The 16,347-nt window shown below is 39.5% G+C and overlaps 1 protein-coding gene across 11 annotated transcripts in view; it reads right to left on the bottom strand.

The window, feature by feature from the left end:
* Positions 1-16,347, bottom strand: part of HSPG2 (heparan sulfate proteoglycan 2) — a 2,126,006-nt gene that overhangs the window by 624,220 nt on the left and 1,485,439 nt on the right. For 10 of the 11 annotated variants that reach the window (XM_044063227.1, XM_044063230.1, XM_044063231.1 and 7 more), the window contains one exon: positions 2,262-2,339. The exons of the other annotated variant lie outside the window; for it this stretch is intronic. In XM_044063227.1, the coding sequence (XP_043919162.1) occupies positions 2,262-2,339 (78 nt within the window). The remainder of the gene's footprint in view (positions 1-2,261; positions 2,340-16,347) is intronic. 11 annotated transcript variants of the gene reach the window in all.

Raw genomic sequence — 16,347 nt, 5'->3', positions numbered from 1 at the left:
TGTATTATGGGTGTACGCAGGCAAACACTACATATGCTGTGTGGCACAAATTTTTTAAGGGAGCACTTTGCTCATCTGGGAGGCATTGTACAACCTAAATTAAAGTCAATTACATCCTTATTTACCCACCTATGCTTCACTACATATCATAAGGCAATGACCTTTAAGGCAGCTGTTGTGTGAAGTGTTAAGACAGTTTGAAAATCTTTAGTTATGCTCTGAACTGCACTGTCTGAAAAACAAAAAGGCAAAAACATGCATACCTCTCAACCTCTAAGAATAACATATCTGGACAAAGACAAAATGAATGGTGGGACAAAGCCCCCAAATAAGGGCAAGTTTTAAATATTGCTCTTATAAACTTAAAAAGTTGCTAGAATAAAAGGTAATTTGTTACCATGCATTTTCTGAAGGATATGAAATCTGAAACTCAAATGACTGTCATTATTTCGTGAATTCAGTCCACACTAATTCACCACAAAAATCCAGAAAATGACAAATTTTATGAGGAAAGACCAAAAATATAATGCAAATTTCTGGACATTCTGCAAAAATCTGGACAAGTGAGAGGTATGACTACAAGGTCAGTGGTGTCAGCAAGAAAAGACTATCCCTATTTTGTGTGCTTCTGCAAGACAGGATAGTATGTTGTGATCTTGCTGTACTGAGGAACAGTGTTAAAAAACTGCCATTAAACTTGCACTAAGGCAACAAGTCTGTCCTCTGCACTGAAGGCCCCATTTCAGATCAATCAGCCAGGTGGGAGGAAGATTTTTCTCTCTAAAGGGGAAGGAAGGGGAATACTGCATATTCAAGAGATCATTAACTTATACTGGAAGCTATAAGAAAATATTCCATGAACATCTCACCCCACTAGGATAGGACATGCGGTGACATACAATCACATGGATTGTTCCAAAGCAAACATGGGGAGCTTGTGTAATAATAAAAATACCCATTTGTCTACCAGATAGGCCCACTGAACACAAAGTTCCTTTTCAGGGATGATCCAGGAGTAATGTTTGGTTAAGTGAATTGCTCAAGATTACAGACTTGGCAAATGAGGGCAGAGGGAATCAAACCCTGTACCACAACAGCTACAGTTTGCAGCCTTAACTCCCTGTACCAACTGTCAAACAGTCTCCTTGTCACAAGCATTCTTTGGACAACCTAGCTCCAATCCTTTTAAGAACCTCACTCATACTAGAGGGTTTGTTGTTCCACTGGTCTCATAAGCAGTGTCATCTGCTGGGAATGCTGGTAATAGAAGACGGAGAGTGTCGAATCACCAATAAAAGAAGAAAATACGAAGTAATTGCCAACAAAAAAAAGATGTCAGGAAAAAGAGGGGAAGAAAAATATAAAAATGGAATGAAATTTCAACATGCCAACACTATTTTGCTGCACAGGTTGAAGAGATGAAAGGATACCTTTCTACATAATGCATTCATTATGAAACAGAAATAGGCATTAAGTCCCAAGAGTAATATCCAGTTTTAAATTATTCAATCAAAATTTAAGTTTCGCTTTGCACCTAAATGCTAAGCTGCAGCTCTCCCAATACATAGCCCTTTAAAATATTTTTTAATAAAAAGTCAAAGTTCTGTGATGTTTACATGTGGACAGATTAAGTACAAGATGGATCCTAATTCAGAACGGGGACCTAGGTACATGAGGAAATGTTGAACTAATAAGGAAGGTTCGATAGTTACAAACCATTACAAAGCAGTGCCTGCAGCATACACATTCCCACACCTTAATGCAACACAAGCTAGAAGTATCACAATGTGGCAACAAAGCTCTGACTCCACATATGTTTACGAGTTGCTTATACACAAGCAGGGATTGCCACAACATAACTGAACTAACACAAACTCACAAATAGGCAATGCTGACAAGAATAATATACGTAATAATCAGCAAAAAGGACTGCATAGCAGAAAATGATTTACACATGGAAGTCAGTACAAGTTAATCCATTCAAATACATTAATGTTTTTTACTATGCGAGTCTTCATGCAAAAATATTGTGATAGAACACATCCCCATATGTCCCCAAGTGTTTAAAATCATAGTGCTTATTATAATGTGCAGTCCTATTTGCTGAACATTACTCAAGTCAGTAAGACAACAATCAGCTCGGCAGAATCCTTGGCCTTTCTACCCAACTCCTACTGTCTATCGCGGAGTGGGTGTGCCTTTGTACATCAGCAGAAAGCGGCACAACAAGAAGCCAGAGGCACAGTGACACATCCAGCTACCTGTAGCTCCTGGATACGTCTCTGTATGGCATCCACACTGCCACTTTTGAAGTGAAGGAAACCAGGGTATGAAAGAGCCTGAGCAGGGCAGAAAGAAACGAGACATTTACAAGTTATGGAAAAATGAAAACAGTGTAGCTACTGGATATTTTTAAAAAATAACATACGAGGCTCTTGCAAATATATTTCTGATGAAATCCGAATAAAACAGAATGTAGTAAATATGACTACACTAATATGTAAAAAAGGTCCAAAACCATATGATTTCCAACACTCCTAGAAACAGACACTTTAATGAAATTCACAAAGAAATGCAATTTTTATGTCCATGCTAGCTACATGCATATCACTCAGAAGCTAGAGTCAGCAAGTTGAAGTTTGTCTCCTGGGATCACTCGGGGGATACCAATATCATTCACCAGGAGATTAAGCGACATGCTTGGTACAGTACAGAGTGAAAGCAGCAATACCTGTGAGATTCAAGCTACTTTTATAATTCCATTTTATAATGAATAAACATTACTACTCTGATGGGTTTACATGAAATCACTGAAATACCCTTCAAAAACATGCCTACCTTTGTGACATAATGTGGAACCCATTTGTATAAGCTCGGCTAGTGTGTGGGACATCCTGGAATGACTGAAAAATCTAGATTTACATATACTAACATGGCACTTCTTGGAATATTCCCTTTCCTTCGAGGTATTGAAATTTCAGAGTTGGTATGTTTAAGGTTGGAAGGTGTGGTGGGGCTTGCTTGACGTTTTCTAGTTTTACAGTATGTATCCCATGTAACACGCAGACGGTTATTTACCTGCATCTTATTTCTGCAAATGTCACACTGTTCAAACCCAACCGGTACTGCACTGTCATTTGATTCTTAAGTGCAGCTTGACTCCTGGCAATTTTACGCCTCAAAGTTTTATAACACTTCTTGGCTAGTCACAGAACTGTACATCGTATTTTCTGTTTATGCTTACTTTGTCAATTATCACCACAGCACCACAGGCGATGCAACAAATGACAGACCTCTGTATCAGAAATGAACAATTAATGTCCGAAATATGCTTTTTGTGCAGCTAAATGTTCTAAATTAGGCCTGAATCATATCACCTAAAAAACAGCAAAGACATCATGGAATGGCTAAATGCAGCCTCTGACAGCATTTTTGTTAGTTTATTCAATCATTCATTCATTTGCTTATATACACTTTATCCTATTCAGGACCACAGGGGAGTTACAGTCTATGTTGTGAATCAAGGGCCATTAGGCAGAAAATAAATGTTGGATGGGATGCCAGTTTACTATAAGATACATATCACAGACCATCCCTCCCTCTTCCTCTATCACATGCACACCAAATGAAAATAGTTTAAATGACAGGCCTAACAATGTTGAACACCAAAATGTGGTGATTGAATGTCTGAAAATACAGATGCTAAGTCCAAGACTGCCATTTCTCAGAATGTTCCCTTTTCTCTGAGGTATGGAGATCTAGGAGTTAGTATATAAAGGTTCGGAGGGTGTGGGGAGCTTGCTTGATGTTGATATTTGGTGTTCTCTTAGATTTTCAGTCTTTTTTTCAGGGCATTGTAAGTCCAGACATTTCAAAAGGGAGTCACACCGCATGTATACCTAAAGACAATCTGGATTAATTCATCTACCAATCCATTTTTTGATGTAGGAAGAAATTGGAGACCCCTGTGAAAAATCCAGAAACAAACACACAGAGACGCTCACACACACACACACACACACACACACACACACACACACACACACACACACACACACACACACACACACACACACACACACACACACACACACACACACACACACACACACACACACACACACACACACACACATGCACAAAGAGGTGACATTCAGACTCAGCAAAGGAGGCACCTTAGGCAGGAACCAAACTGAAGAACCAAACTCTCTGAGGCAGACACATTACGAACAGTGTGCTACAGCCAGTTTAAGTTATACATAAAGTATAAGTGGTAATGGTAAGCTGTGCTTCCAAAAAACAATCCAATATATAAAAAACAAAGGAAGCAACAGGCCACGGCTGTAGGAAAATAAAGGCAATTTATTCCACACAAGACAAAGGTGAGCGCTTTCGTGGACTAAGCCACTTCATCAGACAATAAAAACAGAACAAAGCCCCCATTTATACCATTTCAGAACAACTCAATTGATAGAATCCTCACCTTCATTTAAAGGCACATAACATAAAAATTACTACTTTCAAGAGATTCACTGTGTCACCTAAAAAAGCTTAAAGTCAAATTACACTTAAAATTCATAGCGTAGAGATGTACAAATAATAACATATAAATATATGTGGGACTAAACATATGTAAATACAACTACTTAAACAAATTCCTGCCTAACAAAATAGGCTTAATATTTATTTTATCATTCAGTCCCTTCCCTATACTAGCCCTAAGTCTCACAATCCATTTAAGTTCTTTGGTTTCGACTCGCAATTTCATATCTCCACCTCTGCCATTGTCTATAACCCTATCTATGACCATAAAAACAAATCTATATGTGTATCCATGCCTCCCAACAACTCGCCAAAGCATTTCTTGTGCCAATGGCTACGCCAACATTGTCATGGCCTTCAGGGAGAAGGCACATCTTATGGGAAAGTATGGCAAGTGCCTTAAGTTTTACAGGAGGTTTGTAGATGACCACCAACAAAAAGAAACTGTAACGGCCAACCTCCACTCTAAACCAACAACAAGATAAGAAAAAGCCAAACGGATCAGGAAACTACTGCAGACTACAAATTTTGTAGATGACCTTTTCCTTTTATGGGAGGGAGATGAATCTACTTTTGCACCCTTCTTTTTACATCTGAATGGAAGTACCCCTTTTTTGAGGTTTACGACGAAGCGTTCATTTGACTGGGTTGATTTCCTGGATGTAAAGGTGAACCAGAGGTCTCATGGCCGTTTTGAGACTGAGATACATAGGAAGGATTGCTACAGGAGCAGTTACCTACATAGAACAAGTATGCACCCCCAGCATATTTTCAAGAACATTGTTAGGGGGCAAGGACTCAGAACATCTAGATTAACAGCGAACCAAGATAGGTTTGAGGGTGAGCTCGATGAGTTTAGAACACGGGTCCTACAGAGGGGTTATGCTGATAATGAGCTTCAAGACATTTTAACAGGTAGCATTTTGGTCATTTCTCAGGGCCAGGAACTGAAAATCATTCTGAAGAATATTTCATTTTTTTAGTTTACAGTATTTAGTGATAAATCGGAAATGATTACAGAAAGAGTCAAAATATTTTTCTCATACTGTCCCTAGTGCAACTTAGCAATATGCATTTGTAAGCATCAAATACCCCCCCCCCCCAACTGTTTATTTTGTTTAAGGAGACTTGCAGTTCTAATAATTATGAGCTCTGTGCTTCTTTTAACAAAATATGTTAATAAAGAGCACTAAGCCTTGCAGATTACCTGGAACACAGAAAACTTATGTTTCCAGCCCCTACTCCATCATCTTATTCTGCCATTCCTGTTTTTTCTAAATTTCCTAAACAATAAAAAAAGAAAAAGAAAAAAAGAAAACCGACGAGAGCAAAAAGCTAAAATGATGGTAGTTCCTCTTTAGGTACTAAACAGTAGCAGGAGGTGGTGAAAGAGAAGCCCAATAACATACATAAAAAAGACAAGCAGAAAACAAACAGCATCTGGAATAAAAGTCAGTTTCTACGGTAATGTTAATATATCACTTTGAATGATGCAGCCCATCCTACGAAAACTGGTGTGCACGATAGCTTTTCCAGTTTTAAACAGCACATTAGTTATTTGCCTCCTGATTACCGCAGCACCTCAGTGCTGCAAAAACGGAAGTAAAAATATCACCTGAAGGTGAAGGACTTACGACTGTAAAAACACCTTCTTCCATAACAGACACTGGAAGTCTCATGTCCAAGCCAAACAAAACCTTCCTATACCAAAAAGAAGACTCCAAATGCTTTGTGAGTTATGTTCATGCCACATACTGAACTTCTTACTTTAATGATGCACACATCTGTTGACCAGTTGGTGAGGGTTGAGGGCTGGATGCATAAACAATCCCAGATTATTTTGGTAAGCAGAGGATGCCCGATACCTAGATGTTCAAAATTATGCTTCTTGAGGACTGGTATTTAACATCAGGGACAGCTCCTGAATTTGATTATGTTAGTTATGTACATGAAAAAATTAAGCTGAGGAGGCAGCCTTTGATAGCTTTTCAATCCTCAGACATTCCACCTCAACTGTTGCAAATCAGAGCAGCAGAAAAAAGGCATCTCTCTTCTTTTATCTAGCTTGGATAAACATAATGAGGCATTAGCTTCAATATAGGTAATGGGCATGAGGATTCTTGTAAGATGTTTCTTTCAGTGACATCATAAACCTTAAGAGAGGCCATTTTAACTAGCCTCTGAGGCCCTTATCTTCTCCTGTTATCTACACTTGTTTGACCGTAGTGCAAATTAAATCCAATCTCTCCTGTTATTGATTCATTTCAAGATGTGTTCTCAGAGCTTTCCTTGGAACCTGATTCTCGTTTACCTATCCAAAAAAAGAAAACCTGAGTGATTTTAAAGCATTCTGGAGCAAGCAAGGTAAACTTCTTCACAGTCACCCCACTGGTTGACCTTACTACTTTTAGAGTATCAAAGAAAACAACTGCTATGAGCACAATTCCTAGTGATAATGGGAGTAGACCCTTACACAGGTTTGGGAACAGAATGCATTTATCTTCTATGTTAACTACTAGGACCACCACCTCTACGACCACCATGCTGTAGCACAAGAATTATAATTAATCAGGCATACCAGGGTATTTGGGATGCTTTATTTATTTATTATTTTTAAAACAAGAAACATCGTTATTAAATGATCACATATGACACAGGCAATCTTACATTTTTATTAATGAAAATAAACCATACTGATACAGTTCAGTTGCAGACATTATACATTATAAACCATGCTGACACAACTGTAGCTGTAAACATTATACATCACTTATAATAAATCCAGTCATTGTCAGTCAAACATTACATAGCTCATTCAAATTTTGCGTTCTTTTAAACCTAATTCCTCCCCTGAATGTATTGTTCCCACAATTCCCATTTTTCCAATGCAATTTGCTCCTACCCTTTCCTAGAGATCCCAATTCCAGTTGTTTTATCTCCGTTACTATCTTTCTTACTTCTAGTAATGTTAGTTTAGACTTTGATTTCCATTTTCTAGTAAATGCTTTTTTGGCAGCCATCATAATTAAACTTAGCAAGGCCTTACTATGTTTATGTAATTCTGACTCTGTATCATAACTCAAAAAATAATTTCCTTAGTAATACGAATTTGCTCACTCAGTATCTCCAACAGAGTAGTCTACAGGGAATCTTTAAAGTCACCCAACTCATTACACTCACACAAAATATGTTCCTAGTTATTGCTTTCTTCCCCATCACACCTCCAACATTTGCTGCGAACCAGAGAAAAAATTATTTGGAGTGTACTTAAGGTATAAAAATACCTATGTAAACACCTGCAGACAAAGATCCTAAATCTTCTAGACTTTGGTGCATATTTGGGAGACATACACATATCCCCCCATTGTTTCTTTGTGAGTTACTTACCCAGTCTCTCTTCTCAATCCTTTCTAACCTCCTCTGATTGATTCTTATAGTTAACATGCAATATTTATATGCTCTACTAATTATTCTGTTCTTAATGACAACTTCTGTTCTAGATTCTCCTAAAAACTCTACCAGTGCCGGTCTTTCATTTAGGACCCCCTATTTCTTTCTCTTTAACTACACACTGGTATCAATCCTTGATAGGGAAGGCAATCTGTAACCTGCAGTTCTAAGAAGTTCTTGGCATCTACCCAATGTATTACCCTTCCCTCTCTAGTTATTTGCTCCAAATACCTTTGTTCCTTTGCCAGTTTTCTCCAATAAATTCAAGTCCCCTCTTACCTATTATCTGTATCCCTAATTGCAGTCATCCTTATTGTGAGACACTCCTTTCTCCACTCCCGTGTTGGCTTAGTTCTTAGAATATTTTCTGCTACTTTATGAATATAATACAGTAAACTCTCAGTTAACCGGAACTCAAGCAACCGGCACAAAAATATTGAAGACATACAGTACAATTTTCATGTGTTAAACTTTCTGTCCCCCCTCCCCCCACCGCAGAAACATAACTTATGTTTTTAGAATTTCAGAGTTTTAAAAAGGAAGATAGGAATAAATTCCATCTCTCCCCAACATGAGAACAAATCAAACCAAACAAATAATATAGGGTTCAGTATTGGTCAGCCTTATTTTTAATAGTAACTCTCATGCAACCAGAAACTACAGTTATCCAGAACCTACCAATCACCATGGGTGACGGTTAACTGAGTGTTGACTGTATTCTGTATGATTACTGTTATTCTCCTTAAAGCTCTGCATCAAAAATCCCAGTCTCTCCTTGTTTCTTGAGCTTCCCCCCTGTTTCATCATCTCTTTCCACTTTGAATTATAGTTTTCTCCTTGTGCTATGTACAGCAGCCTTAACAATGTTGCTCTGAAATACCCCTTTAAAATCGAGTAATCCCAGTCTGCCTTGTTCTATTCGAAGAATAAGCTTAGCAAACTTGACTTCTTCCATCTTCCCTCCCAGATAAAATCCTTCAGCTCTTTATTAATTGCTATGCACAACTTCTCTGGTTGATAAAAAATATGCCTGACCTATGTATAAGACTTTAGGGACTAAAAACATTTTAACTGTTTGCATCTTGCCATCGATATCCATAGAAAAGAGCTTCCATTTTCTCAGTTTTTGTATCATCTTTTGTTTAGTCCACATACCGTTAGCTGCCACACCAGCAACATTTTTAATCCATACTCCTAATTACTTTGTTTTATCATTTCCCCATAAGTATGGATATTGCTAATACAATTTGTGTGTGGTACATGATTTATGCTATTGCCTTTGTTTTAGATTCATTCATTTTGTATCCCGAAAAGATATGAAACTGACTCAAAATGTTCCACAGCACTGTAGTGTCCCTTTCTAGTTTTGTCAGGTATACAATAATATCATCTGCAAATAGAAACAGCTTTTGTTGACCACCATACCAATTATATCCTTAAATTTCTGAGACCTGAAGAAGTCTAGAAGGATGAAAGTGATCTTTGTTAACAATAGGTTATGAAAATATTATATGATTTTTACAATTGATTTTTTACATGGAAAGTGTATATGTATATATTTATATATATTTTTTGATTGCCAAATGGACTAAGATTGACATATTTCCAGCCATGTAGTATATTATCTTGGATAAAATCACAGACTTAATAATCTACTTAATAATTTGGTTAAATAAGAGGTACCAGTAACAGCCTGCATTTCATTGCTGGAACCTGTGTTCTGAGAGACTGCTTCTCAATCTGTCTTCAAATATACAGAGCGGAGTATATATTTTTTTGATTTTAGAGTTTGTACTGTTAATTGTTGCTTAGATCACTGCTGAAAATGTTTACCCCATCTCCCCCTATTTTCTTTTGTGTCTTCAGTTGGTATAACTGTTTTTCACAGCTTGTGTGTTATATAACTCAAAGATCACTTGCATAAAATTAGACCTGTTTGTAACCGTCTGCATTTAATTGCTGGAAACTGTGTTTTGAGAGACTGCTTCTCAATCTATCTGCAAATATACAGAGCTGAGTATATTTTTTTGGTTTTAGAGTTTGTACTGTTAATTGTCGCTTAGATCTCTGCTGGAACTGTTTACCCCATCTCCCCCTATTTTCTTCTGTGCCTTCAGTTGGTATAACTGTTTTTCACAGCTTGCGTGTTATCTAACTCAAGGATCACTTGCATAAAATTAGACCTGTTAGTAACAGCCTGCATTTTATTTCTGGAACTTGTGTTCTGAGAGACTGCTTCTCAATCTATCTGCAAATATACAGAGCTGAGTATATATATTTTTGGTTTTAGAGTTTGTACTGTTAATTGTTGCTTAGATCTCTGCTGAAACTGTTTACCCCATTTCCCCCTATTTTCTTATGTGTCTACAGTTGGTATAACTGGTTTTCACAGCTTGTGTGTTATCTAACTCAAGGATCACTTGCATAAAATTAGACCTGTTAGTAACAACCTGCATTTCATTGCTGGAACCTGTGTTCTGAGAGACTGCTTCTCAATCTATCTGCAAATATACAGAGCTGAGTAAATTTATTTGGTTTTATAGTTTGTACTGTTAATTGTTGCTTAGATCTCTGCTGAAACTGTTTACCCCATCTCCTCCTATTTTCTACTGTATCTTCAGTTGGTATAACCGGTTTTCACAGCTTGTGGGTTATCTGACTCAAGGATCAATTGCATATTAGACCTATTAGTAACAGCCTGCATTTCATTGCTGGAACCTGTGTTCTGAGAGACTGCTTCTCAATCTATCTGCAGATATACAGAGCTGAATATATTTTTTTGGTTTTAGAGTTTGCACTATTAATTGTTGCTTAGATCTCTGCTGAAACTGTTTTGTTCCACCCACCCTCCCTATTTCTGGCTTGTAGTTTAAATTTGGTGGCTTTTGCAGTTGCCCGCCCCACTGTAGATTTGATCTGGGACACTCCCCCAGTCTCATCTCTTTACCACATTCTACCTAATAAACTCTTTCCGCACTTGCTTTTAGTCCTTTTTAATTGAATTGTATTTTTATAAACTGTGTTTGGTCTAATATTGCTACATACTCAAGTGTGCTAGCTTGCACTGCATGTGAATTGTTTTTACTGCTGTTTTAGCTACTTTTCTGTAAAAAACCCCCCAAAAAAAACGTAAGCCTGTTTCCTGTCTTTCCTGTAACTAGTGTTCCAGATACAGATTTGCTGTATCCAGGACTGTATGTAAGCTTCTGAGTCCCCCAAGCCTTTCTGTGTTGGAGGGAAGCCTTCTAGCTTATCAGCGGGAGTGGTAAGCACTAGGTAACCTGTCTACCACATAAGGAGTGGTTCTGGCCCTGAAATTGTAGTTATTGGCTGTTTGGGAAATCTTTTCCATCTCTCTCAACTTTCTGATTTGAAAGCCTGCATTTCCACTTGTTTCTGTCCTGTAACTCTTCTAGTGCAGATACAGATTCTTAGTTTTAGCACTTAAATTTGCTTATTCATGCTCAACACTTGTTCAGAACTTGTAAGCACTAAATAAGCTACTAATTACTATAGCACTCAACCTTCCTCATTACCTAGAGGAAAACAGTTTTTGTACTTACTTTTCTCACTTGCTTAGAGAAAAACAGCTGTTGTACTCACTTTCCTCACTTATCTAGAGGAAAATATTTTTTTATTCAGGCATGTCTAAGGGTCAGCTCCCAGTGTTCTCTCCTGTCTATCTGATGAATCTGGGCATCTTGAGGCAATGCAGAAATTGCCTCCTGTACACAGACAACCCTCTCCTCCTACCACCCAACACTACAACCTGTGAGAGATGTACTTATCTAGCCAAACTGGAGGTAAAGCTCTCTCCAACCAAGACTGAACTTGACAGTCAAGAGGAGAAGGTAACCATTTGCACCACACCACACTCATCACATAGTCTCACTAAATCTACACCACCAAAATCCACACATAGTAACACAAAAACATTCGCGGAGGCTCTCAGTAATAATCTGTCTAAGCAACAGAGACCTCCAAAGCAGAAACGTAAGCAACCTCCATCCCCCGACACAACCCAAATGGCACATGACCCACAGACTCAGTGTGCCACTCAACCACAGCCAATAAGGCAAAACAATGTACCCAATGCACTACTCATAGGTGACTCTATAGATAGGCACACTGATGTCCCACTCACCATGCTAAACCAGGAGAAGGTTACTGTCAGCTGCCTGTCGGGTGCCAGGATCCATAACATAATCCACGCACTCAGATCACTCCACAACAAGTACAAATATGACTCCCCCATGTTGGTGTGAATGACCTAAGACGTACCTCCCTGGACTACATGAAAAGAGACATGGAGGAGCTGTCAGACCTTGTAGCCCAGGCAAGTATGACCCTAGCCCTGAGTAGCATCCTGCCATCGCCCAGAATGATACCACAGTACAAGGACAAAATCACTGACTTCAACAATTGGCTAAGCTTCTGGTGTCATTCTAAGGGGATCCAGTATCTGTCTGCTTGGGATGACATGGTCGACAGACTACGATGTTTTGCCACAGATGGCCTGCACCTGTCATCCCTGGGATTCCGGATACTGGCTAAGGCTCTTGCCGCCCCTATAGTGCCTTTTTTAGGGAAGGTTCAAATGACAAATTCACCACCGTAACAGGAACAGGCAAACAAAAACTGAGGGTAATGCTACTCAATGCTAGAAGTCTAAATCTCAGTATACACTCACTCAAGGCACTCCTTAAAATGGAGAACATCGATATCTGTGCAGTGACTGAGACCTGGTTCAAGGCTCCAGAGAGCACCCCTGCACTACCAGGCTATAACTCATACCACACTTTTCGGCCATGTAACCTGGACCAAAACACCAAAGGCGGAGGTGTGTCCATATTCATTAAGGATATCCACACCTCCAGGCTAGTTGCTCAGCATAATGCATCCGAGGTTATCCAAGTGTAACTAACTCTCGGCAAAACTGCAATCCAAATTGTAGCTTGCTACAGATCCCCCACCATGCCCCAGGATTCCCATTCCTCTTTTCTTGATGTACTGGAAAATATTAGGGTTCACCCAAACACCCTAATAATGGGCGACTTCAACTACCCCACCAATAACTGGGAAAACTACTCGTGTACCAACTCCTTAGCTCAATGCTTTCTGGAATTCATAAACTCCAATGCCCTGGATCAACTTATCCACACCCCCACCAGGGGCAACAACATCCTAAACCTAGTCATTAACAACATGAGTGACCGGTGTTCCACATCTGAAGTCAACTCCTTGTTGGTCCGATCCGACCACAAGCTAATCAACCTTGATATCCCCATCCTGCCCCCACCCCCCCATTAAGGAAACCACGGTAAAAAATTTCTCCAAAGCCAACTTCATGCTTTATAAGACAGAAGTGGTGAACTTCATGACACCCATGCAGATGGACAATACAGTTACAACTGCTGAATCCAACACAAATGCACTGTATAAGCACTTACATGAATACATGGATCGTGCTATCCCAGACAGAACCAAGACGCTATCATCCAAAAAAAGGAAGCCAATCTGGAGGTTCCCTTCCATAAACAAACTGTACAACAGAAGGAATAAACTGTTGCAAAAGAGAGTAAAATCCCATGAGTGGAGGAGCTCCCTGGTCAGCCTCAGTAAGAAGATGAGATCCCTTATAAGATCCTCCAAAGCTAACTACGAAAAAAAAATTGCCACTAATTCTAAGGACAGCCACAAAGCATTCTATAGCTATGTCAAGAAACTCGATGGCAACACCCAGATCTTCTCTGAGTTACAGCAAAACGGCATGAAAATTACAGAAGCAACTGATATTGCCAACATCCTGGCAGATAGGTTCAGTGCTAACTATACCACCCCACCCCCTAAAGGGCCCATATCTATACAGGAAGAATGCAGAGTCCCTGTAATCACAACTATGCAGGTACAAGCTGTACTCTCTAAAGCCAAAAATACAGCATCCATGGGACCAGACAACATCCCAGGCTGTGTTTTACATGAACTTCATAACGAACTGGCTCCCCACTTAAGCACCATGTTCAGTAATAGCCTCGCATCAGGCTTTGTGCCCACTGAATGGCGCATAGCAACAGTTATTCCACTCCACAAAGGGGGAGCCACCACTGATCCCGGGAACTATCGACCTATTAGCCTGACAAGCCTGGTCTGCAAGGCCATGGAACGTATCATCATGGAACTCATAAACAAAGACATTGGTAACCTCCAAACTCTGAATCCCACTCAGTTTGGGTTTGTAAAAGGCATATCATGCCTCCTGAACCTGATCAACTTCTTTGAGGCAGTCACCAAAGACGGAGATGAGGGTACGGTGGTTCACACAGCCTATCTTGACCTTGCCAAGGCTTTCGACACCATCCCCCATTCTGGAATTATAGCTAAACTCACTAAACTAGGTATAAATCCCAACGTCACAAGATGGGTTGCCAACTGGCTCACTGACAAAACCCACACTGTAAAAGTTGCAGGCTCCAAATCTGACCTCAAGCCAGTGACAAGTGGAGTACCACAGGGTTCAGTCCTGGGACCTCTCCTGTTTGGTATCTACTTCTCTGAAGTACAGGCTAACACAGAAGGCCTTTGGCTAATGAAGTTCGCAGATGACTGCAAATTAGGAGCCATAGTCAAGTCCCCAAATGATGTGGACATCCTACAGAAGGGCCTCGCTGAAACATATGCCAGGTGTCAGAGCCATGGCCTCAAGCTCAATGCCAAAAAGTGCAGTGTCATCCCCTTTGGTAAAAACTCTGTACCCATGAACTACCACATAGGCAGCAATCTACTTAACACCGAATGTGTGATAAGAGACCTTGGGACCCAGGTGGACAGTAGTCTTTCCTTTGATAGTCACATCGCCAAAGTAGTCAGGAAGTCCTTCTACATGGCACACCTCATCATAAAAGGGTTCTCATCCAGGAAACAAGAGGTCATTGTTCCCCTCTATTCGACACTCATTAGACCCATTATAGAGTACAACGCCCCTTTTGGAATGTACCTCACAAGACATCTGCAGAAGCTGGAAAGGCCACAGAAGTACCTCACAAAGAGGATTACTGGCCTCAAACAAATGCCCTACACTGACCATCTCAAATAACACCAGCCTTATTCCATAGCATATCGCCTACTCAGAGGTGATCTCTGCCTAACATATAAAGCTACGTCAAACCCAGAGCTGTTGGACATGCTACATCTAAAGAAATCCCAATCCCTCCGAACTACATGCTCTAGGGACCTAAACCTTGTCACCACAGTAAACAGGACATGCTGGAGGGATAAATTTCTGTCCCAGAGACTTCCCATACTCTGGAACAGGCTACCCAACTATGTCAAGCAAAGTTCTTCATTAGCACTCTTCAAATAAATATCTTGATGAGTGGATGGGAAATAGGAAATACACCTGGGGATCATTTCTGTGTCTCTGCTCTAATATAGACCCTGCAAATAGTAATGGTGAGAAAGGACACCCCTGCCTGGTTCCTTTGCTCAAGCAGAAATCATCAGGGAGGACCCCATCCACTTTAATTTTCACCTCTGATCTCGCATATATTCTCCTAATCAACCTTATAATTGTATCAGGGAACGCAAATGTTTCAATTGCTCTGCTCATAAAGTTCCATCTAACTCTGTCAAATGCTTTCTCTGCATCAAGACCCACCAATAACAGTGGTATTTTATTATACTCTGCTTCTCTCTGGATCATAAGTGTTCTGGTAATGTTTACCTCCGTCCACAAAACCACACTGATCCGTATCTATCAATTTTGGCATCACGTTTGCCATTCTTTTAGCCATTATTGACATAAACACTTTATAATCATGGTTCAGTACTTAATTGGGCCTGTATGAAGCTGGATCTAATTAATGTTTACCCTCCTTGGGTATTACAGCTTCCATTGCTTTTTTCCAGGATGTTGGTACTTCTCCTCCTCTTAAAATACCGTTAAAACCTTCCAGATATCTATCAGTTTTTTCTCTCCTAGCTTCCAAACTTCCACAGGAATACCACCTATTCTTGGGGACTTTCCTGTAGATTGATTACACATCACCATTTTTATCTCATTTCCTCCTATCATAACTGTTACTAATTGAGCCTCCTCTACCTCTAACCTTGGCATACTTAATTCTTCCATAAACATTTCCAGTTGTACCTTTTCTTGATTTCTATATTTCTCTGTTTTATACAGACTTTCACAGAATTTCAGAAATAATTATAATACTCCTACAGGATCTCTTGTTATCTTCCTTGTTATATGCTCTCTAAGCTTTCTGTTGACTGAGTCGTTGTGCTAAAAGTTTTTGTGCTCTAGAATTACTATCAAAAAACACTTGCTTAACAGTAATCTTTCTAAACTCATGT

Source organism: Protopterus annectens, chromosome 2.part1 (assembly GCF_019279795.1).
Source record: "Protopterus annectens isolate FY-2018-M chromosome 2.part1, PAN1.0, whole genome shotgun sequence".
NCBI classification, from domain to species: domain Eukaryota; kingdom Metazoa; phylum Chordata; order Ceratodontiformes; family Protopteridae; genus Protopterus; species Protopterus annectens.
Note: the sequence above shows the minus strand (reverse complement) of the source record. Positions and strands in the feature narration are given on the sequence as shown.